This window comes from Juglans microcarpa x Juglans regia, chromosome 2D, assembly GCF_004785595.1.
Source record: "Juglans microcarpa x Juglans regia isolate MS1-56 chromosome 2D, Jm3101_v1.0, whole genome shotgun sequence".
NCBI classification, from domain to species: Eukaryota; Viridiplantae; Streptophyta; class Magnoliopsida; order Fagales; family Juglandaceae; genus Juglans; species Juglans microcarpa x Juglans regia.
In genome coordinates, this window is record NC_054596.1 from 12689867 (window position 1) to 12714358 (window position 24492).

At 37.0% G+C, this 24492-nt stretch overlaps 2 protein-coding genes across 2 annotated transcripts; one reads left to right on the top strand and one right to left on the bottom strand.

Annotated features, from left to right (window-relative positions):
* Window positions 1-300: 300 nt before the first annotated feature.
* On the bottom strand, window positions 301-2452 carry LOC121250685 (protein MKS1). Its single transcript, XM_041149867.1, has 2 exons — window positions 1567-2452; window positions 301-889 (listed from the first exon to the last, which is right to left on the bottom strand). Exon 1 carries the CDS (start codon window positions 2297-2299, stop codon window positions 1646-1648), a length of 654 nt encoding a protein of 217 aa, XP_041005801.1. The 5' UTR covers window positions 2300-2452; the 3' UTR covers window positions 301-889; window positions 1567-1645.
* A 6530-nt stretch (window positions 2453-8982) lies between these two features.
* On the top strand, window positions 8983-15828 carry LOC121250465 (probable Histone-lysine N-methyltransferase ATXR5). The gene is made up of 6 exons (XM_041149594.1): window positions 8983-9496; window positions 9591-9671; window positions 12392-12621; window positions 12750-12850; window positions 12939-13151; window positions 13405-15828. Exons 1-6 carry the CDS (start codon window positions 9148-9150, stop codon window positions 13562-13564), a joined length of 1134 nt encoding a protein of 377 aa, XP_041005528.1. The 5' UTR covers window positions 8983-9147; the 3' UTR covers window positions 13565-15828.
* Window positions 15829-24492: the final 8664 nt, after the last annotated feature.

The window sequence follows — 24492 nt, forward strand, 5'->3', positions numbered from 1 at the left end:
ACATTAATATTAAGTTATTAATATAAATTTACTTTATATATATATATACATATATATATAAAATAAATATATTTTTGACATAATAAATTATAATGTATATTCTATTTGATACTTGTAAAAAAGAGAACTACTACATATAGGTACAAAGAAATTATACAAAATAAATCCACAAATTGATGTAGATTTATGAAATCCGTTAAATCTACTTTATAATAAAAATAATTTTACAATCTGACGTACTGTATCAAGACACATTAATTTATAAATTTACTTTTATGTAATCCATTTAAGACTATATTAGAGGAATCTAAAAATACCGGACCAAAACTGAAAAAATCTAATATTCCAATTTCAAAGATGAATTAGTATTTCGATTCGATTTTAAAATTTATCCTGGGACCAATTACACCACTGCCTGAAAATGTGCCCCTGCGTTTGGCCCCGACGTGGCCTTTATTAAAAAAAAAAAAAAAAAAAACACACACACACACAACATTCAAATGAAACGGAAATCCTCACATCCCCCATTGCAACCCCATTTGAAACCCTAAAACCTCTTTTTGCAATCTATCCAGTCCTGAACCAGGGAGGCGGAAGGGACCTTTGTTTATGCCGGAAATGGAGCTCGGACCCTGCCGGAAATGGAGCTCAGAGGCGCAGGATGAGGTTTTCAGTCTTAGGATTTCAGAAATGCATTTCAAATGGGGATGGAATCAGTGGTTTGGTTCGGGAAGTGTTTTCAATTTTTTTTTTTTTTAACCAAAAATATTGGTTTTTCTTCTTTTTGAATCCATCTTCTGTCGCACGGTCCCACCTCAATGGGAATTGGGAAGATGAGAGCCGGCCTATCTCTGTCCCTCTAAATTGTGCACACATGGTTTGGGTCAATCTGCAAGATTAACATGGAATCAGTGCCAGAAAAGTAGTAGTCCTGCTAGTGGACAGTGGATCAAGTATCCACCACTCGATTTAAGCTGGATTTTGGAACAGAGTCCTCTTCTTCCATTTTCCTTCATCCCCCCCAAATCTCTTTCTTTTCTTCTAATTAAATTGGAAGAACGGATGGGATGCCTTTGTTTTTCTCTCAACAAGCTTCAGAACTTGTGTTGTTTGACAAATAAAAAAATGCTTGTCATTTCGATCTTGGAGTTAATGATTGCTTTAATAAGGAACGACAATTAATCGATCGGATATAATAAACAACAACAAAAGAAAAACTATGAAACATTTTTGTATCATCCTCTCACAATTCAGATCCGAAATGCTAAATAATGCAAAACACTCTGTCTACAAGAAATTCAAGTGCATGACCTATTATCAAATTAAATACAGCCTCAACAATCTCATTTAAATATTAACCGAAGAACAACAAAACTACCCTAAAAAAAGAGAGAGAACAGACAGTCCCCAAAAATTACATAATTGGATTCATACCCAATTAGCATACAAGCCTAGTGGTATAAACATTTTTCTGATTATATTAATGAGAAGAAGAAAAAAAAAAACAACTAGTTATGTTGGAAATTTTTTATTCCACCAAAAGTCAGTCAATGCCAAAAAGTTTACCACTTTGGTATGGGGAAATTTGCAGGCGTTTTCGTGGTTTTTTCTTCCTTCCAAAGCACGGCGGCACAGGGCTAAAGCCTTAAAAGTCCAAAAAATTGTTGAATAAGTCTATCGAAGAAGGAGATGGAGAAATCAAAGGAGCCGACAGCAACCCCGAAGGACTCGCCGTGAACCCATTATGCCAAAACGGACTAAGATCGTGGAACATAGGAAAGTTGTGCGGTTCATTTACTGGAGAGAAGAAACCCTCGGGAATTGGAGCCAAAGTCGCCGGCGCAGGAGATAATATCCCTGGATGAGCCTGACCCAGTTCTACTATTCCCTCTCCTTCCACCATACCCATAACCGCAGCAGCGTTGCCGGCTCGGTCTCTCTCTCTCTCCGACGGACTGGTTTTCTCGATGGAGGCGATCCTCGCAGCGGGAGAGAGTTCTCCGGCGCCGGACGGAGATATAGACGAAGAATACGGGCCGGTGAGGCGCTGGACGATGGACATGAAGTCGGAGACGGTGGCGTGGATGACCTTGGGAGAGACGGCGTAGATAATAACAGGCTGCTGCAGTTGTTGCTGTTGTTGTTGGGTATGGGGCGGAGCTCTGGGCGGCGGGTGTGGGGGAGGCTTCTTGATCTTGTGTGAGTCTTTGCTGACTTTGAGAGGAGGAGGACGGGGGCCTTGGAGGTGGATCTCTTTCTTGGGCGTCTGCGGCGGCTGTCTTGGGTCCGGCTGGTTCATCTTCTTCGCCGGCTGACTTGAGTGGATCGTGAAGATGGAAAGATCGAAAAAGGGGAATTAAGGTGAGAGAGGTTTCTTTGGTGTTGCAGATGGAGACGAAAGGGCGAGGAAAAGGAGCAAAGCTTGCAACTTGACGCTGCTTATTGAATATCAAAATATAATTCAATATTGGACAATCCGGATGAGGACATATGATTGTTTGGGGACTCTGTGCAACTTCCGTTGACTTCAAAAAAACCAAAAATAAAAATAGAAAATAAAAACGTGTTTAGAAAATTATTGTGATGTGGATTAATGAACCAGACAAGGAAAACAAGGACTGACCGCCCAAGTGCATTGCTTCATTAAAATTACATTTAAAAGTATATATTTTTTATAAATTTAAAATCTCTTTATTCATAATTTCATATTATATTAATATTAAATTCAACAAAATAATAATATAATATAATTCTTTTAATAATAATTTTTTAATTATTTTTTCTTATTTTACAATTACACTAACCATATGCATATTAATAATTTAATTTGATATTTAAATTATTATTTTTTAACTAATTTTTTTTCAATTTTATTACCTAATAAACACATTTTACAAACTAATTTTTAATAGATTTCGACAAAACCACCTCACAAGTCAGTAACTTTTATTAGGAATAAAAAAAATGCTGGCAGTATGTTCTGTAGCTTTTATTAGGAATAAAAAAAAAATACCAAAGACATTTCCCACACTTGCATATGTACATCTCCATAAAGTATGAGCAAGAGGCTAGTCACAGTGCAGTTAAGTGGGATTAAATTGGAATAAAAAAATATATTTAGTTGATAAACAGTGAATACATCCATTTATTATAACTCAAAACTTCTAACTCATCATTTTAGCAAATTCAATGCAGTTATATTTTGATGAAATTCTTTATATTTTACATTTGACTAAATGTTTTTATAAAACTAATAGAAATGCTCTAACTTAAGATATTATGGCTAGACATCCTTAAAAAATATATATATAAATATATAATAACTTTATTATATAAAATAAAACATCAAATTATATTAATTTATAATTAAGTACATTTCTAATATATTATCCAACTGTCATATAAGCATAGACTACCCATATATCCAATAGTAGCAACCCAATGCTCTTGAAGACTTTACCTATATGTTATTGAATTCATTTGTGGGACCCTTTTAGTTTTTTCAAAAATGCTACATACAACCGACATATACAATCTTTGTGCAACCGGCTGACACAACTGAGACCCACTTATCACTTTCTTCCTCCCTCTTTCTCTCCCCTTTCATTTGTCCGTCTGTCAAAAAATTTAAAAACTCGATTTAGTGCTTCTCTCTTACAAGATGGACTATGTCTCTGCGTTTCATCACCCAGTCGTTCTTTCTTTGCAGAGTTGTCCGGTGACCTCAACTCTCTCAAACAGAAAATGATAATTTGTAAATAATCTTCAAGCATTTGAAGCAAAAAAATTCATACTTCTGTCATTGAACTCAGGTTTAAACATTACATATAACTAAAATTGAAAATCAAGAGGTTCTTCAAACTTAAAAACCACAAATCATATCATGCTTCAGCCAAAGCCTTTGCTCTTGTAGAACAGATGGATGAAACCCTTCAGCGGTACTGCAAGAAAAAACAAAATCCATCCAAAATCATATCAGATTAGGAAACAATCAGAACCCAACAATTAGAGTAGAACAATAAACTCATCAAAAAAATAATACTTTACAGAAGCCAATTTCCTTGGCATTGTTGCGGAAGCATTGCCTATCAAGCAAAGAAAAAGGCAACATAAAACTAAAGTCAGTACCTTCAAACTTTTTAAGCTAATCCTAGACCACGTACAAAATCACAACCAGAAGGAATGAGCCCTAAAAACCCAATGCACGGAAACTAATTCCTTTTAAAAATCCATCCACAAAAATTAATTCCTTTTAAATCCAATCCATGAGCTTGTTCTTTGTCTCAGCGAAAGGGAAAATTGGAGAGAGCTGCAGAAGCAAGAGAGCAAGAGGCTTTGAGAGAGAGGAAACGAAATGGAAAGAGAGAAAGAAATGAAAATTTTTATTAAATGAGCCGCCGGTTGTGCGCTGGTTTCACCACGCGGTTGTAACAAGTATTTCTTGTAATTGTATCGGCTTTTGAGATGTTATCCTTATTATATTTTTATTGCATCATCTTTTTTTTTTTTAAGTTTTTATCGCATCATCTTTGGTGCAATTTTTTATGCACAAACTGTCAAACTGACACAACGGTAATTATGTATGTATATTTTTATTTATAAAAAATTTATAAAGATTTATTTTATCAATTTTTTTGTTTAAATTTTAAATTTTAAAATTTTTAGTAATAAAAATTTATAATTTTTTCTTAAATATAATTAATAGTTTTCTTATAATTAATAATTTTACTACCAAGTATCTCGAGGCCGTATTTCCATGGAACTCACTTATGTTTAGAGTTACGCAAATATTTCTTCCACTTGAGCATTAGTCAAAATTGTGGAAGTGACATATTAAGGTCTAGTTTGAGTATCTTGAGAATAGCTCACTATTATTTATTATTTTATTATTATTTATTATTTTATTATTATTTTTTATTTATTTTTATTACTATTCACTACTAATCAATATTATATTATTATTTTTTTACTATTATTCACAGAATACCTGAAAATATCTTAATACCTAAACACAACCTAAAAAAACATTTTAAAGAGTATCTACGAGGTGGTGGAACAAAAGTTCTCCTTAAAAGAAAAATATTATAATTGTTCATCTATTTTGATCGATCTGCCCCACCTACTGTCAGTCTTGGGACAACCCCCTTCTCCTTAGAAGGGCCATCGAGCACCACGCCATCACCCCCCAACTTGGGATATACCTCCCACAACACGTTCGAGAATCTCTCCAACCCTTGTGCCCGTGAAAACTGTTGGAGCCTCGCTAACTAGCACATCTGAAACAGGCCTGAGGGGGGCTACCTCGGTCTCCCCTGCCACTATTGCCCCTACCTCGGCACCAGCTCCCATCGATGCCAAGGTCAAGATGGTATCAATGAAGGGTAGAGAAGCGCCAACGCCTGCCAAATATGGTTAGGACCTCAGCCCCAACTTTCGTCGAAGCCAAGGCCGAGATGGCATAAGTGAAGGGCAGCGAAGCCTCGATGTTGACCACAACAGCTGAAGTTTTGCTGACAACGTTGCGACCTCAGTCTCGAGTGTATCCGCCAAAACCCCCTCAGCCCATGACACGGCCCTCGCTATCTCCCTCCCAAACACCATGCCATCAACCCTCCTGCCCTCCAAGCTAGGTTCGAGCGAGACAACCTCGAGTTCAGGGGAATAGGCAATGAGAGAATCCAGGATTGAAACTTGGTCAAGGAGATCTTCGCCCTCGACAGGGTGCCCCTCAGATAAGGGCGAGGGAACCCTCTCGAGATCGATGTCAGGAGACAAGGGAACTATTTGGGACTCCCGAATGAGACGGTCCAAAAGGACCCCATAAAATCGCACAGAGAGCAACTCATTTCCAAGCGAAAGCTCCACGACCCCCACATTACCCGACGGGGTCGGGGAAGAAGCCTCTAAGATGGTTGGGAGAGCCTCTCTGTGCTGCACAAGGGTGGCCATCAAAGGATCTTGCCCGAACTGGATGGGGAAGTTCAAAGCCGCTCGCCCCACATGGAGGAGAAGAAGAAGGCGCGGCAAGAGGAGGTGATACGGTCACCACCACCTTCTTTGGCAACCTTGGTTTTGGCCGCTGAATGAGCACTGCAACTAAAGATTGCCCTAGAGGGAGAATGAGAATTTCTTCGAAGTCGGCTTTGGCAGGAGACTCCCTCTTGGGTTTCTTCCCCTTCCCTTCTACCAGCGGACTGTGGGAATGCCTATGGACTTGGGGCACACTTGCCTGTATTGGCACGGTCCGGTCAACAAAACACATGTTGGCCCAGGGGGCAAGAATCACTGAAAACTGTCCTCATCCAATAGGGCCTCAGAAAAAACATTGTCCGGGTGGGCTTTCACCCAAGCATGAACAACCTCAATTCGACTCACTTCCTTAGGAGTCATCGAGGGTCGGGAGCTCTTGTCATCACCCACGACCCCCCAGATGGCACGAATGGAGTAGTCACGCCGATTAGACTGCTCGAGAGGGAACTCTCGTCCCTTACAGGACAAGAAGAAAAAGCGCCGACTTCACCCTTTCATCCTGTTGTACTGCGGCTCCAAGCAAGCCAACGCTTTAATGGATCTAAAATTGCAAGTGTTGCCACTCTGCTTTAGAAGATTGTGGGTAAGGAGGAACTCAAGCGCAGTGAGATCAGGGAACTTGAAACCGGCCTCCTCCAGTTCTCACTACCAGATGACGCAACACGATACCAAAATCCTCCATGCATTTGGATGGAGTTGGACAGGTGTCAAGTGCAGCCTAAGGCCATTGGAGAACATGCTAGGGTATACAGCCACCTTCGACACTTACGCTTCGGAGTCCGCGATGCCTTCAATGGGAGACAACACCTCAAACTCTACAATGCCCGACACCTTATAGGTTGACTTCAACGACTCAAACTCACCAGGAGTCACGACCAACCGCCATGAGAACTCATCGAATTTTTATGACTCGGTGCGAACCTTAGGAGGGTCTAGGCCTATTGGAACGTGCGAAGAACTAGGAGGCTAGGCCAGCTTAGGGTTTGTGGCCTGTGGGGGCAGGACTTGAAGAGTTCTTTGGAGCCATGTAAATATGGAAACGGAAGAAGGGAAAATAGGATATGCATAGAGGGAAATTAAAAGAGAAAGGGAATAAGCGCAAATAACTCTAGGGAAGAGAAGGCAAAATGGACTCCAACATTGAAAGGGGACATTTAAATAGACCCCCTTGACGGTTGGCATCTCTAAAATCTTGGGAATGCACGCGCCCCACGAAGCAGGTAAGATACCCACGAATCCCGTGACATGCATTGTGCAACACGACGTGGAGAGAAAGAGTCGTCTGACATCATCAATGCTGAGAGGATTAGAAGGACGCAATCAAGTGCAAAACCCAACCGTCAAAAAACGCGTCACTAAATTCGAAAGGGAAACTGTTGCTTAACATCATTAAAATAACGAAAAATCCACGTGGGCATGATCTTGAGTCGAGAACCTCACAAGTAGAAGAGCTGGGAGAATAATAACCAACCATTTCCAGGGAAGAGGATCTCAACAATAGAAACAACGGGAAAATATATAGCATGAAGACCAAGGCAAAAAGAAATTCTCATCGAACTAGTCCGATAAGAATTGTCAGGGTAACTGTAAGGGAATTTTTTCCTTTATCGGTCAAAACAAGCTCACGAGGAGCCACCGGGGAAGTAAGTCAGAGAGCCTGGTCGAGCTCAGTCAAGTCCAACGACCCTCCTCTGAAAGGAGTCAGGGGGCCTTTGCAAAGCACTCATCCCACGAGCAAAACCAATCCACGGAGCAACTCACACATAGGGGAAGTGGATGGTAGAGGTAGATGGAACTCACCGCCTTGACACCACCTCGATGACAGGCTACTATCGGGAACCTACACAGATAGATGGGCAAGAAAAAGGGAGAACCCGTGATCTCATGACAGCGGGCATGAAGAGGTTTAATAGAGAATGCTTCTAGGTAAAGTAAGTTAGGGAGCCATGCTGCATTAATGGCGCTACTCCTCGGACTACATGCTGCATTAATGACGTCGCCCTAAAAGCTACGCATTAAATGATTCTAACTAAATGAACAGTGGAAAGGACATGGGTCCCTCGAAGTCCAGGATGAGCTGTCCCTACCAAAAACCCGATATACAAGTCGATTCCCAGGTATGGAGAATTCTCTCTAATCTCTCTAAGTTTATGCAGAAACTGCTAAGGAGATATGCTGATTTAATGATTTTGATATCGGAGACTCCCTGGTTAGTGTGGTCACTACTAAGACCCTCCACTCTTCGTGTTTGTTTAAGTGTGCAGGTGAAAGCCCGAAGACCCGAGTTGCTAGAACTCAGCCCAAAAGCGTACAAAACGCGACGTTAACAATAAGTATATTTTTTGGAATTTTATTTTAACATGTATATGAAAAATTATATATATATATTTTTCCTAAATAAAAACTCTCTTAAATTAGATTAGATGATTTTATTTAGATGATATTTTTATATCTAATTATTATCTTACAATTTACCACAAAATTAAATATAATTATTTTTTTATAAAATTTGCCCCATAAAAATGTTCGGTCCTGCCACTAGTGATGATGACGTCCGTTGCTTCGCTAATACACAGATTTTTAAAGTTGTTATTTCTTGTTATGCTGATATGAGTTGAAGTAAATTATTAATTATAGTATTTTGTGAATATTATTGAAATATGTTTAATTTTTTTATGTTGAGATGTTTTTAATTTTTTAGATTAAAATATATAAGATAAATTGAGATAAATTTATTTATTTTTCTATAGAAAATTAAAAAAATAATATATTCCATCAACAACCAAACACAAATGTTTTGATGGAAGATTAAAGGAAAGTTAATTAGCCCTAAAACTATTTTACATTCTCGATCGTTTTAAAAAAGAGCTCCTTTAGGCTCACATTCCGTACAACCAACCACCTTCCTCCACGTAGCACTCCACACCCTTCCTCTCCAATTCCGCGCGAGGGGACAGAGACGGACCAAAAAGAAAAGTAAAAAAAAAAAAACACGTTGGCACCATTTCCGGTCTTCTATTATAGAGCCGCTCTGTAAAACTAAGATATCCTCGAATTCCGATTCTGCCCTTGACCATTTCCCACAACACCGGTTCTCCGGTCCCCTTCATCCCACCCATGGCTCCGGCGACCTCTTCCTCCTCGGCTAAACGGCTCATCCGCTTTAGCGGCTCGCTCCGACGAACTGAGGCTCCACGCCTGCCGTCTTCGCCACTGTCCCCGACGCCGAAGAAGCTCAAGTCGATGGAAGAGGTAATGGCGAGGGCCCGGTACGCCGTGGTGGATCAAGCTGACTATGGCAGCGTCGGCTGCGAGCAATGCGGCTCCGGCGACCGTCCCGACGAGCTTCTCCTATGCGACAAGTGCGACAAAGGCTTCCACATGAAATGCGTGCGCCCGATCGTCGTAAGAGTTCCCATCGGATCCTGGCTTTGCCCCAAGTGCTCTGACCGCAGAAGAGTAAGAAGTAGGGATTTCTTTGTTTCTGCCTTTTTTGGTTATCCTTTTTGTGTTCTTTGATTGAGAAATGCGACAATGGTTTGCGTTTCTTGTATTTTTAGGCTTTTCTCAGAAAAAGATTATCGATTTCTTTCGGATTCAGAAGTGCTGTGATAAGAAAGACAAATTTTCGTCACCTCTAGGTAAAGTTTTATTCCTTTCATCTATTTTGGAGATCATCATAATCATTGTCTTCGTCATTGTCATCGAAATTTGTGTTACCTCTACCCTTGTTCTTCGTGATTTTATTTTTGATATTTAATAATTGGTATTGAACTCGATCATTGTTAATTGTTTTCTTAACCATTTTAGTTGAACTTGTTTCGGGGTTCATGATTCTTATTCTAAGAGAAGACGAAACGAACCAGTTGCTTCAATTGAGGGGAAGAATCTTATTAATACTCAATTTAACATTTTGAATAAAACACAATGTTTTTTAAGAGTATTTGGAAAATGATCATGTCAATAGAATTCTTTTTAAAAATAATATCTCCAGAATTTTGTAAATCACATTGGGAGAGTTTTTGCATGGAAATGATCTTAGGATGCAGGATACTCTTACCATAATTGGAAATGCTGGTTTCCGTGCATGTGCGAGATAGGAATTATGGATAGAAATGACACTTTTTTAAAAAAAAATTTCACAGTCCTTTGTTTGGGTATATAATGAGGGTATTTCTCCCTCCAATCAACAACCAACCTGGATGATGGTGGGATACAATCTCAGTTCAGCTAATTGTCATATTTGGCGTTTTCATTCGCATTATTCCTTACCAAATCTGAAAAGTAATATATGGAGCTCTCTGAGGTCTTGTTTTAAATGAGTAATAATTCATTTTGATACGATCCTAATTGTAGGATAATATATTCTAGTCAATCAACCTGTCGTATTATAGAGCGTATGAAATGCACCGTGTATTCACAAACTTGAAAAGCATTAACCTCATGACCTGTAAACTTCAACTCCTTGATTCAATTACTGAATTCATGGATAATATATACTAGGAAACATCATATTATCAAACTTTAACCTCATAGGCATTTTCGCTTTTGTAGCTAAGCATATACTTTTCCCAAAAGAAATCTTTCTCCCTCTACATGTGGGTGCGTATGCATGTATCAATTTGTGTACATAACATGCCCCTATGCCTTAAAAAGGTTAGAGTATTGGCATTGGCCTAGCCATTACCAAGTCCAAAATTTAGCTAGAATCTTAACTTTTGGCTATAGTATCAATTTTTGACTAAATGAGTCTACATTGGACTAGCTATCTTAAAGTTAAAATAATAATATAATATAATATTTTTTATTTTATTTTTACAAATACAATGCATATATTTCCTAGATCTTTATGTTTTGTAGAAATAATGTGTCTACTCTATCAATATTCGCAATCAGTAGAATAAATAAAAAATTTTACTAGTGCATGCCATGCATGTTTTACCATTCAAAGAGAGAGGGAAGTGATGAAATAATAAAATATTGCTTTCCATTGTGAATAGTAGCTAGCCATGTTTAGAGAGGACTTAAGATTTACTGTAACTCAAGTCTTAAGTTTTGGACCATTGGCTAGTCCAATGTGGAGGCTTTTTCTCACATCTAGCTAAAGTTTGGACTTGCATTGACATTTGGCTAGTCCATTGCCAATGCTCTTAGGGGGTCTAGTATACATTTGTTTTCCTCGAATACTTTTCCTTGTCGTATGGCATTTGTTGGTCTCCTTAAAGGGTCAAGATGCCACCTCGTTTGGTTTGAAAACCCATCCCGTGCTTCCATTGAAAAAATAATTAAAAGGGAAAAGACAACTTCCTTTGGAGCCACTAAAATCATATGACCCTCTGAGCATTTTATAGGCCAAGAAGTTAACAAAAAGAAAAAAAAAGGAAAAAAGAAGAAGAAGCTTTTGGAGCTTCATTAAGTTCAAACTGAATTGAAATAGTGCAGTATTAAATAAACTCAGGGAAAATACACTTTGCACCCTCTAACTACTAGGCTATTTACACTTTGCACAAAAAATTTTAAAATTGACACACTACACTTTGAAATACCAAAAATGAAAAATATAGCGCACTTAGGCATTGCTCTTGTATATCCCCCGTATACTTGGGCTCTTGCCTATTCTTATGATCAATAAAATTTTCTTTACCAATAAAAAATATACCAAAATTGAAAAATAGCATGGTCATCCAATTATGGCCATTAAGATGAATAAAAAATGGGTGATGTAATATAATCATGACGGTCAGTTCTTAACCAAGGGTACACATTGCAACCTTTTTGTAGTTTGAGGGTGCAATATGTTAGTTTTGGTTGTTTGGGGTGCAAAAATGTAAAATACACTTTGGTAGTTATATGGTGCAAAGTTTATTTTTTGCAATTAACTATTATGTGAATTGCAAACTCAATGAATCCATCCATCACATAATGAATCCAGCATCATATTCTTTCATCACAAGATTGAACATGATATAAATATTGTGTTCAGTTTCAAGGAGAAAAGGGGTGTGCGTGTGATTGAGGGTTGTAAGATACATGAGAGTAGTTATGTTTTTTATATGGTTCGATGAAGCAGAAAGGTCTCTACATAGCTTCTTCAGGATAGGCTTTTAGAGTTTATAGCAATTCCAAATTGGCTGCAAAATTTAGTGTTTAACAATGATGATTTGATGACAAGATTTTAACTAAGCTCCTTGATATAGTAGCAAATATGAATTTTCTTTTTCTTATCTTAATAAAAGTAGATGAGACTGCTTGGGAATGGGGAAATTTGAAGTTGGTAAAGCAGGTTTTGTTGAATGAATAGCATTGATCACTGTTAATGATTGCAATTGATGCTTTTCTTAGATTTATTAGTGGCTTCTAGATGCTAGGAAGCGCAGGAGACGTTCAGGATCATTGGTTTTGCACAAGAAAAGGAGGAGACTGTTACCATATATTCCATCAGAAGATCCTGCCCGAAGGCTGAAACAAATGGGTTGCCTTGCTTCTGCCTTAACAGCACTGCAGATGGAATTCAGTGATGATCTCACTTACATGCCTCACATGGCTCCTAGATCAGCAAATCAGGCGAAGTTTGAAAGTGGTGGAATGCAGGTTTGAACTAGAAATTCTCTTTTACTTTTGTTTGCCATTTGACTTTTTGGCTCTCCTTATTGGGACTCAATGGTAATTATAGCTTTACCATCTGGCATGTTAGTTATAGTTTTCCCCTTTTCTATTAGGTTCTATCCAAAGAAGATACCGAGACCTTGGAGCAGTGCAGAGCTATGTGTAAAAGAGGCGAATGCCCTCCCCTTATTGTAGTTTTTGATTCATGTGAAGGGTACCTTTATCTTGAACTCTTTTGTAGACCTCACAACTGTCTATCATACCTGCATATTGAGTAGGTGCATTGTGATCTTGTGATGTAGTTTTACAGTAGAGGCTGATGGTCAGATTAAGGATATGACATTTATTGCTGAGTACACAGGCGACGTGGATTATCTTAAGAACCGGGAACATGATGATTGTGATAGTATGATGACCCTTATCTTGGCAACCGACCCATCTAAAAGTCTGCTTGTTTGCCCTGATAAACGTGGGAACATTGCACGCTTTATCAATGGCATTAACAATCACACTCTGTAAGCCCGATCAACCTAACTCATTTGTCCACATTTTGGCCGAGTAAAAAAAAATCTATATTCTATAGTTTTAATTATGCGACCTCTTAGATTGCTTTTGGGCTAAAATTTTCTTTATGAACAAACCAGCTTGTCCACTGTAAACTCCAATGAACTCCACAAAATTAAATTCTCTTGTTTCCTTGTTTTAAGATTTACCTTTGAGTTGAGACTTTAAATCCCCTTTGCTTAAAATGAATCCGATTCTTTGCAGGGAAGGTAGGAAGAAGCAGAATTGTAAATGTGTGAGATACAGTGTTAATGGTGAATGCCGAGTCTTTTTGGTTGCTACTCGTGATATAGCTCAGGGCGAAAGGCTATATTATGATTATAACGGATATGAGCATGAATACCCTACTCACCATTTTGTCTGAGATATCATAGAGATATTGCTGTCTAACAATCCTACAAAAAATGGGATGTAATTATGGATCCCAATAGATCCTTTCCTTTTGCCATTTTTTCAAAGCTTACTCATTGTTTTTTTGTTTTTTTTTTTCAGAGCAACAGTTTTCTTCCAAAATTAGTCATGGGCTATTCATTGTAATTTTTGATGTAAAGCGGGCCCATTATGTGGCCATGAGAGACATAGAGTAGGCAAGGAAGATTTACCTTGAACTCGGCATGTGGAGAAAATTAGATGCCTTGGAAATATATTTAGGAGGAAATGCCTTTGTAATACAGTTTTCAATGAAAATTTTTACCTTTTTGCTCACTGTATGATTTTCATTTCATTGCTATCAAGTTAGTTTATGGATAACATGTATCCTTTATCTTTCCTCTCTCTTTTTGTTTTTATCTTCACTCCCCTCAGTAGAAAGTAAAATGTCTGCTTGAGATGCTAACCCATTACCACCAGAGATATGTGTAAGAATAATGTGAAAAGAACTGTTATTATTAAATCCTTTCCAATTAGGTGACGCAGATTCTTGCAGTCACAAAGCAAAGGTGATGCAATTTGATCCTTCATATTGATATGACGTATTGGCACGTGTCTTTGGAATTGTATTCAGTGTGTTATTGCAGAGATCTTTACTTTTTCATCATCAGGTCATGCTGGTGTGGGCTTCTCATAACATATTAAAAAGGTGAAAACTTTCCCCTGATTAAACCATGCTTTTATCTGAACTGTTCTTTGTCGGAGGTCTTCTGGAGGTTATGCTTTCTACTTATGGCTTCCATTGATTGCTTTAGTCTTTTTATACAATTGTTCTTCACTTGTCATCACACTACAATTTTTATGGTTGTTGCTGGTTTAGGGCCAGTGTGATTCACGTGTAAGCAACAAACATATAGTACTGATCATAAAAAAAAAAGAGATATTGTACTGCACAACACCCCTTTTCTTCTTTTTGGTATCTCAGGCTGCACTAGAGTGAATGTAGGCTCTTCTTTTGTTGGAATCAGTCTAAAATCCATGGACGTAACTCCGTTTTTTGGTGGTCTTTGTGAGAGATCTTGTGACATTACTTCTGATCTGGTTTCTTGGGCCATTGCATCTATTATCTGTTACTGTTTCCACTTATTAAAAAAAAAAAAAATTATCTGTTACTGTTTCCAGTTTTCTGCTTTGGGTTATTTGTAAAATCCGTTGTGTGCTTTATGTTGAATCTAGGAGATAGTTTGGTACCTTGTTGCTTGTTTTGGATGCCGAGGCTTATAAATCCAAGCTTTTGTAATTCATTGGACTACAATTGCTTAAATTATCATTTGCTTTAGTTGTCTACACCCACTTGACAGTTTCTTTTTCTTTTGTTTTTCAGCAAAGAGACTTCAATGTGGAGTCTCAGAAGCCCCAAAGACAGCATAGGTAACACCTAAACTATATCCTTGCTTTCTACTGCACAGCAGAAATGTGGAAAACCAAATCCCATGCCCTCTGCAGTGTGGGCTTAAAATATCTGTACGAGTTAGTGTGACATGTGATGTAGTAGTAGTGTGAACCTTAAGAAGATCCAGCGAACTGCAATTGGGCTTATGTGAAGGAATGAGTTGCTCAAATCAATTATGACATCAGATTCAGTTAGGGAATGAAGTAATAGTACTACTTCCTTGCTGATGAGCTTGCCATTGAATGTATACGGCCTGGAGGAATATTTATTAAATTAGTGGTCATTGGAACAGTGATACTACTCCTGGTGGGTTTTGTATGATTCAAAGCCTCTTGATGTAAAGTGACGAATATTTTGTCTCCTTGGGTTGAAGATTTGATTTTATGCTTTTCATTGGTTCTCTTTTTCTCCAAGACAAAAGAAGGGTAATTTCTTGTATCCCTTCATATTTTCTAAGGATATGGGCGGAGGAGATGGAATGGCATCTCTGACTTCCAAAGTTAGACAGCATTGTTCTAGAAACACAAAGGTGAGTTGGTTTTAGTTTTTATCCCAGGAAATGCATAGTATGTGCTTCTGCACACGAAGGTTCTGAGAGAGGCCATTGATGGTGACTAATCAATCTGGCATTCCAATTCTCCACAGGGTTTAATAATTTGCACTAGACATATTAGTTTCAATAGGTTACTTTTTCTAGGTGACTGCAAGGTCAACAACTGGATCTCATAGTGCAGCTCTTTCTTTGTGCCATCACAGTGAATTTGTTCTTTATTTGTTTGATAGTTTGTAAGTAAAATTTTATATTACACTGAGCCTCCTTTGCTTCGTTGTAACACTTTTTTGGAAAATAATTTTCCTGATTTCTTGGTGTTTGGATGCGCTTTAAGTCTCCCTTAAATTATTCGCCCCCTTGGTATTGTTTCCAGCTATGCCTATTTCTGACATATCGATGTTACAACTTACTGGTCAGTTGATGAATAGGAACTGCAATTATTCTTTTGCATAAACCAATGGAGACTCAAGGTTAAGAATGGTCCCGTGGAGACTACGATGAACAAGATAGATAGGCCAAGTCTTTCATTGCAGTTGCAAAATATAAAATGGCAGCCCAATATCTATATGACTAAGAGAGAAACGCAAGCATCTAGCTAAGGTCAGCAATACGAATCTTAATTTATTACAATCCGAAAATTCAAGTACTGTTACTCCTCACTTGTACAATTACTAGTCTTTCTGACAAGCGGACAAGCCATCTTAATTGCTAATTCAGTCACCTGTCTAGTGCCTATACTCATCCCATCAAATTATCTTTCAACAACCATAAAAGCAAGACTTGCTCATTTCATCGTCCGTTTGCATTCATTATCTGCCATTGTGTTGTGTTTCTTGAAGCTAATAAGGACCCTTTTGATCTTTCTTCTTCTCTCTAAAATTATCATTCCATGACTCAAGAGTGAACACGTACTGCTGTAGCTTTGAATATCTCTATTCTCTTGTTACTTCTTTTTAATCAACGACGTCAGATTAATTAGTTCACCATTCCTCACATAATAATAATAATAATAATAAATTGGAACACGGAAGGGACCTTGCTTTAACCTTAGATGCTCTGATTTTACAGACTAATATGTCGTTTCTAATCACACTAAGACCTGCACGTTCCTCTTGTACTCTGGTGGGTTGGCAGTTGAGTCTCAGATCTGCAATCTGAACCTCTAGCAGCCTTAAAATTGCTTTCTACAACTACTCTAAAACAGGTCTGTAGGGTGGGATGTCGAATACTATAAAAGATTTGATCGTCTCAATTAATTTGGTAGCTCACGATCCGACACTCTTTTAGTTTTTGAAAATGTTCAAAAGTAGTTACAACAGGGTTTGGCATTGAGCAAACTTTTTTCTCTCTTTTCTGAAATAAGATAACATTATAGGATAGAGATTATAATACATTCATTGTAATTATTCAAGAGTTCCACATGGCTAGCAGACTCGTATTATGCCTTTTGATTTGCATTCATTCATCTATCCAAAATCATAATATCTAGCAATGACACTTTACACCTTTGATTTGATTTCCTTTTCTCTTTTCATAATGTGCTCTTTTTTGAATTGGGATTGGGAAATTTCTACTTTTCATTGGGAATGATGTTTATTGAAGAAAAGTGCCGAAAATTTGTACGCCTATACCGTACCTCAAGACAACATTCGGTAGTGGGAAGTCCTGCGATTCCATGTGAACTCCCCACTAGAGCATAAGATTTAGGAAAGGACTAGCAATATGGTTTCTTATGATGATTTGTTACAAGTTGATAGGACGGCCTTTGTTGGTGGAGAAAATATCCCATTTCCATGCATAAAAAAACACACAAGGAGATGTAGATGAATTCCATCTTTTATTTTCTGCAGAGTGCGGTTGCTCCTGAGCAATGTTAGTATCATCAATATTGCTACAAGAGAGCAGTTAATTGTTGTAGGAATTGATGTGTTATAGGAATGGTGTGCCTGAAGTGCTGGACAATAGTTTTGGAGATAATCTTGTTGATAAATTTACAGGCACCAGAGATTGTTAGGAAATAAACGTGCCTTTTTCTAATGGTATCTAGTACGAAAACAAGATAAGATTTATAACTTGGATTGATATTTGGGGTGCATACCAAAATCCCATTAGTGGGTTTGTCTGTCCCTCAAAAGCGCACATATGAAGACTGAAGTATGCTAGTAAATGCTGAAAAAGAAAGCATTATAAACTCAAAACAGTCTCTCTCTAATCCTTAAACTGCTTTAACCCAGTTGGGCCCTGAGTTGTACTTAATGATCATCATGCACCCAGGTTTAGTTACACCTTGGATAAGCTTATAAACTCGAAAAATCTAAGAAGAAAGAATGAAAGAAAATCAACTTACATGCATGGTATTCTGTATTGAATGCCAGTCACTTTGGTAAAGTGAAAGAAAATCAACATACATGTATGGTATTCTGCATTGAATGCCAGTCACTTTGGTAAAGAAACGATATTGACAAGAAAAATTCTTCTCATCAGTCACTATTCACCACCCCACACTCCAAACTCTATGAAAACCACCCTCACACCCTATGAAAAAGCTATAGGTGTGGAGTGTGAGAGTGAATAGTAGTTGATGCATAACATTTCTCTTCTTATTCGTCTTCAGTTGGTTTCTTTACCTTACTCTGTTGGTTTCTTTACTCCTTGCCAATTCTAGTATCCAGAGTCTGTTATGTGGAGTCGATGTGCATGTCAGTTCAGGACGATCCACATCCCTATCCAAATTAAACAATTTCAGGGGTAAATAACTAAGGTTTCTATTTCTCCCCTATTAAGAACCATGCAATTTTTCCTGGTCATGTCCTTTGTCATTTTGGAGGACTATTTTTCCTTTCTTTTCTTGCCCACCTCCTTTCTCCTCCCCTCTGGTTTTACAATTTTGAATCTTTAATTTTCTTTAGTAAGTTAATCATCTCAAACCCAATCATCCCATTCGTTTTCTACTTGAGCCTCGGCTCAGATAGTCTACCATATATCTGAGCCAACTGCCAAGGCCCAGATTCTTGAAACTATTCCCCCTCCCCCGTTTTGGTGTCTTTTTCACACTTGAAATGATCATTGACTCTGCTTCCCATCCTAATCACACATTCAACTCTCATCATCTTTTTTGCATGTGGTCAAACTTCATAAATCAGTTTCCCAAATTGAATTAGCAATAAAACTTATTTTCTACATCAACTCAAGCTATTCACTCAACAAATATCTGGGTTTGGCATTGCCAGGGGTAAAAGGCAATACAATTCCCACCAATATTCCTCAGCATCTCCTAATGTACAAGATGGTTGAGTCAAAAAATAAAAAAATAAAAAAAAAATAAAATCCTTAGAATGCTTGATTAGATATTTATGGGCGGCTAGCACAGTTCAAGTTCCACAAAGACACACTTAGTGCATCAATCTCAGGTATCATATCTCACTTGATTTAACATGTCTCATAATCTGATAGGTTACCTCTTGTTGGAATGTTTGCCACTAACTCTGGTATTTTGATTTTGCAAAATTTAGGTTGTGGGATTCACCTTCCCCACAGTTCCATCCAACTCATATCCTAACCTAATATTCAACACAATAAAGAATATAACACTCAATGCTCTCAAACTATCACATCTTTTATAATGTGCCATGAAAATATTTCCTCGTCACATTGATTATTATATAAGAATAATTTAGTCATTTCAGCTCTTAAAAAAGAATGGAAAGTGCATATTACAATTAAAATGCCACAATGAAAGTTCAAAGGCCAAAAATCTTAACTAGGTTGATTAGTCTCCAAGAGATAGGCATCAAGAAGTAATAAATCATCAATCAATAAACACCAGCAGCTAGCTGTGACAATATATATATGGTGTTCTGAACTTTAATTTGTGAATACAAGTAAAGCTGAGAAAGAAAAAACCAATACAATAGACAAGGGCCGAGAACTTTTGCACTTCGTTTAATCTCCAATCAATTCTAGCTTCAGCAAATACACCTTTGATTGCTTAAAAATCCATAAAAAATACATGACCCGCCAGGCCAGTACGCCAAAGGATATTAATACACCCGATCACACTACAACAGAAATGGGTTTTTGCAACCATTATTTGCGGCGAAATTTTTTTTCCTTGCTAAAATATACCCTTTTTGCAACAAAACTCCATTTCTCTTTGCAAATGGATGCAATTGCAATGAAAAAATTTTCTCGTAAACTAATCGTTGTAAAAAATCTCAGATCTGGAATGCCAATTCATTTAGCAACGATTTTGAGACAATAGCAACGGCATTGATTCGTTTCAAAAAGTTTCTACCTATTACCAACAGTTTAGTTACGTTGCAAAAAGTAAAACGCACAATAGCAATGCTTTCATTCTGTTGTAACTCAGTTGGCCTAATTAGCAACGACATAATTTCATTACTAACTTATTTCCAACGAAACAAATTCGTTGCAAAACTATTACTTTTTTACCAACGAAAGAAATTTGTTGCAAATTAGGAGACATTGGTTGCAAAATGGTAACCCAAGTAAAACATTTACCGACGAAATTCAATTGTTGCAAATGTCTTAGTACCAACGAAACAATTTCGTTGCTATCATCATTTGCAACGGTATGATTTTGTTGCTAAAAATAATTACTAACAAATCTCAATTTTCTTGCAAAAAAGAAAAAAAGAACGCATTAAAATAAAATTACCAACAATATGATTTGGCTGCCAAAACGATATGATTTCTTTTTGATAAAACATTTTAGCAACCATTTCATTTACTTGTAAATGATAGTAGGAGAATAATAAAAATTCATCACTAACGACATTTTTCCATTATAAAAAACTTTTATTTGCTTGCAAAAAGAAATTATCAATGGTACCATGTCCTTGCAAAAAGAAATTGCCAAAGGCATCCTTCTCATTGCAAAAACAGATTTTTAATGATACCATTTCCTTGCAAAACCATGTTAGTAACAAAATTATTTTACCCATGATATTCTATCATTGGAAAAATTAATTACCAACATTTATCATTTCCTTGCAAAGACAATTTACTGACCATATACTTTCATTGCAAATATAAGCTAAGCAATGATTGCAATAATTTCATTGCTAATGTGTAAATCTATATTACCTACGAGACTAATTTTGTTGCTAATGAATTAATTGCAATAAAATTAATAAATTGCAAAAAAGTTAAAACACATTTTGATGTTTTGTTTTTCCTTCAAGACTTAATTTTCTTTCTTACCTAGTTCATTCTACCCTTCATTAAGGTATTAACAGTCTGAATGCTCAATCGGGAGGCCAAGTTGTTGCTTGCTAATTTTTCATTTTCTTTGGGTTAATTCCCATTCTTGGATCTGACTCATTACCAAAATTTGCTATTTATATAAAATACTCTCTTGCATCCAGGCTAGTCTTACATCATGTAGCTTCAAGGTAAGCCTCCTCTAGTGGATCCCTATGACTTCTTCAATTCCTATGGAGAAATTTCTATTGTACTGCAACTATTTTTGCTTATGGAATAATGAATACAATAGTTGAGATTTACCTACTGCTCCTGTTTTACAGACTCGGAATGGTTGACATATAGTGGAAAACATTGTTATATGCGTCATCGTCGATTCTTACAAAGTGATCATAATTGGCGACTCAATTTTGACTTGCTTGATGGTGTGGAAGAGCATGGTATGACTCTAAAGGATTTATCTGAACGTGATATATTACAACAACTCATGAGACTGTCTAAAGTACCATTCAACAAAACTATCCAGAAAAAGAAGCGTTCACCCTAATGTTGAATTGGACAAAGAAGAGTATCTTCTTCCAATTTCCATATTGGAAAACCTTAATGTTGAGACACAACTTGAGCGTTATGCACACTAAGAAGAATATTTGTGATAATGTTCTGAGAACCGATATGAATATTGAGGGAAAAGAAAGGACACCATCAAGGCTCGAAAAGATTTGATGAGGTTGGTATAAAGAAAGACTTATACCTGGAGGATCATGGTGATTGCTTTTTGATGAGGCCTGCCCATTACACATTGGTGGGGGAAGGCAGGAGGAGTTTTTGTTTATGGTTGAAATCCGTTAAATTTTCAAATGGATTTGCCTCAAATATATCAAGATGCATGAATGAAATTGATTGTAATATTTCTAGACTAAAAAACCATGATTCACATGTCCTTTTTCAAAGGCTGCCAGTTGCCATTGGCAAGTTTTTGCGTGAAGATATAAGGTTGGCAATAACATAATTGAGTACATTTTTTTGAGAACTTTGCGCATGAATTTTAAATGTGAACATCTTGAATAAGCTTTAATGTAACATCCTAGTTATTCTTTGTAAATTGGAAATAATATTTTCACTTGCTTTTTTTGATATAATAGTACATTTAGCAACTCGAATACCACGTGAGGCTTTGGTAGTAGGTCCAGTTCAGTATCGATGGATGTATCAATTTGAGAGATATCTTAGACATTTTAAGCATTGTGTGAGGAATAGAGCATATCCAAAATGATCTATTGCCGAGGCATACATTTATGTAGAGTGGTTGATATTTTGCTCCCAGTACCTCAATAATGTGGAAACTAGATTTAATCGACAATAACAAAATATAGATGTTGTTCAACAAAATTTCGCCCCAACATTTTCTATCTTCTCTCAACGTGTGTCCATTAGGACAGTATGCGTCATACCACTTATGTTCTAAACTTCTTCAAAAAGCCTATTGGTACATTCTCAATAGTTGCACGAATATTGGAGATTACATCAAATGAGATTTTCCTCTAACTTATTTTGTCTTTGTCTGTTTCTAAATTCTTTCAAAAATTGTATAATGGAAGTTGACTTATACTTACAAGTGTTTCATATATGTTGTAGCGAGTACTATGCAAAGATCACTGCATAATCCACTTTCAATGTTGACATCCGGCACAAAACAAAATTCCCTGAGTGGTTCAAACACTGTGTACATTAGTAACATAGTTTTTTTTCCTGCTCATTGCAAGGATTGTACCACCTGCATATAACATTTACTTACTAACATATTATAAATAAATGTTAGCATATTAACCAAGTCCATCTCTTATTTTCGAATAGGTAAAAAAAAAACATATGTTGTCTCCCACCAATGTTTCCAATCAATTATATTCATTGGCTTGTGGTCCTTACCCTTGAGTTGCATTATATTTGAGTTGTATAAATAATTGTACAAGGTTCCACATGAGAGATTGTGAAGCAACCCATCACATCCAGTGTTCTGGTGTGGTAGTTAGTGGAGGACATGATGGGGGTATAAAGGATTACTATGGGGTGCTCACAGATATCTTGTAGTTGCGCTACATGGGTTGGTGTCATGTATATCTAATTAAATGTGATTGGTGGGACATTAGTGATCATAGGAGACTACATCTAGATCCACATTATACTAGTATCAATGTATCTCTTACATGGTATAAGGAAGATCCATTCGTGTTGGCATCCCAAGCGTAACAAGTCTTCTATCTCGATGATGCTAGATTGGGAGGTCATTGGAAAGTAGTGTAGAAAATTGTCGAAAGGAATATCTATGATTTGTTGCCTGAACAAATATATGATGTTGAACAAGTCCAGGTGTATCAAGAAAGCGAGTCTTCATCTGTGTATCCAACCCTTGCTGCCATAGGGCCTAACTACGTTTCATTATGTAGAGAAGATATAGCACCTGTTTATATTGGTGCGTTTGTCATCTTAGAAGGTGATGTTCATGCAAACCCCAATGATGAAATTAATGTCAAGAAGTGATGGAAATTGGGAGGATGAGAAAGAGGACTTCGTCATCGAGGATGACTCTGATAGCCGTAATAATGATGATGATAGTATGCAGTTTTGGGACAAGGCCAGGCTTGGCGACTATATCTCGTGACCAAATTTTGTAAGGTATTTATGTAAAACCTTACTTATACATTATATGAGTATTTATTTTCAAGCCCCTCTATGTTTTAGTGTGGTATTGAGTGAACCACTTACTTATTTGATGGTGACACATCATTCTGCCCTCTATCTAAATGTCAACTTATAGAATAATGTAAAAAATAGTTCAAAGTTCTGCATTGTATTAAAACAAATCACAGACTAATAACGATGCTTATCTGCATGGACAAACTTCGTTGACATAACTAGTTTTGATGGAGCATTCTCTATAAGATAGGGGTATGTATAATTATCTATTATAGGAATGTCGGCGACATGAGAGATAAGTTAAAGGGTTACCTCAACTTTAATGCCTCTAACAAATGTAGTAAATGTAAGGGGATTCTCAATATAAGATGTGAAATTGGAATAGAACTTACAAACAAGTTCAATACAAATCTATCTTGGTTCGAAAGTTAAATACTCCAAATGTCGGGACTAAAAGATCAATTGTATAAAACTAAAAGTCTCATTTGTTAGATCAGATAGCTTAATAGCCCGTTCACCTAGAATGGGTTGGTTCTGGAACCTGTCATAGTACGCCCTCTCACTCCCTCGATTCCTGAACTTCATATCAATATCACTGCTTATGGTCGAAGATGGCCCAGCTTGAGTTTTCTGTTTCTTCAACTTACCAGCAGTCATCTTGATGCACTTACCTTTCGATCTAGCCATCATTGCACACAATGTTGTATGGGAACAACGTCTTAAATTTGAGAGATCAGGATGACAAATCCAAACTTACAGTTGAATGTGACAACATATATATGCTTATGAAATTGAGTTACATCTAACGTAGTAAGAGATTTGTAACTTAATGGCACGAGCCATGAATATCATAGACTTATGTACTTACAAGAATGAAAAATATTGTACTAAAAGACAAGAAACAAAGTCAAGCAATCAACAAATCGATTTTTGGGATTGAGTGAGAGGTTTTTGTGAAACAGTTGGTGTGCAAGAATTGATAAATTCAGATAAAATGATA

Coding starts and splice junctions, on each gene's coding strand:
- LOC121250685 (XM_041149867.1), bottom strand. CDS start 2,299: ATGAACCAGCCGGACCCAAGACAGCCGCCGCAGACGCCCAAGAAAGAG.
- LOC121250465 (XM_041149594.1), top strand. CDS start 9,148: ATGGCTCCGGCGACCTCTTCCTCCTCGGCTAAACGGCTCATCCGCTTT. Junction 12,851..12,938: donor GTTTTTGATTCATGTGAAGG/GTACCTTTATCT, acceptor CTTGTGATGTAG/TTTTACAGTAGAGGCTGATG. Junction 13,152..13,404: donor GGCATTAACAATCACACTCT/GTAAGCCCGATC, acceptor GATTCTTTGCAG/GGAAGGTAGGAAGAAGCAGA.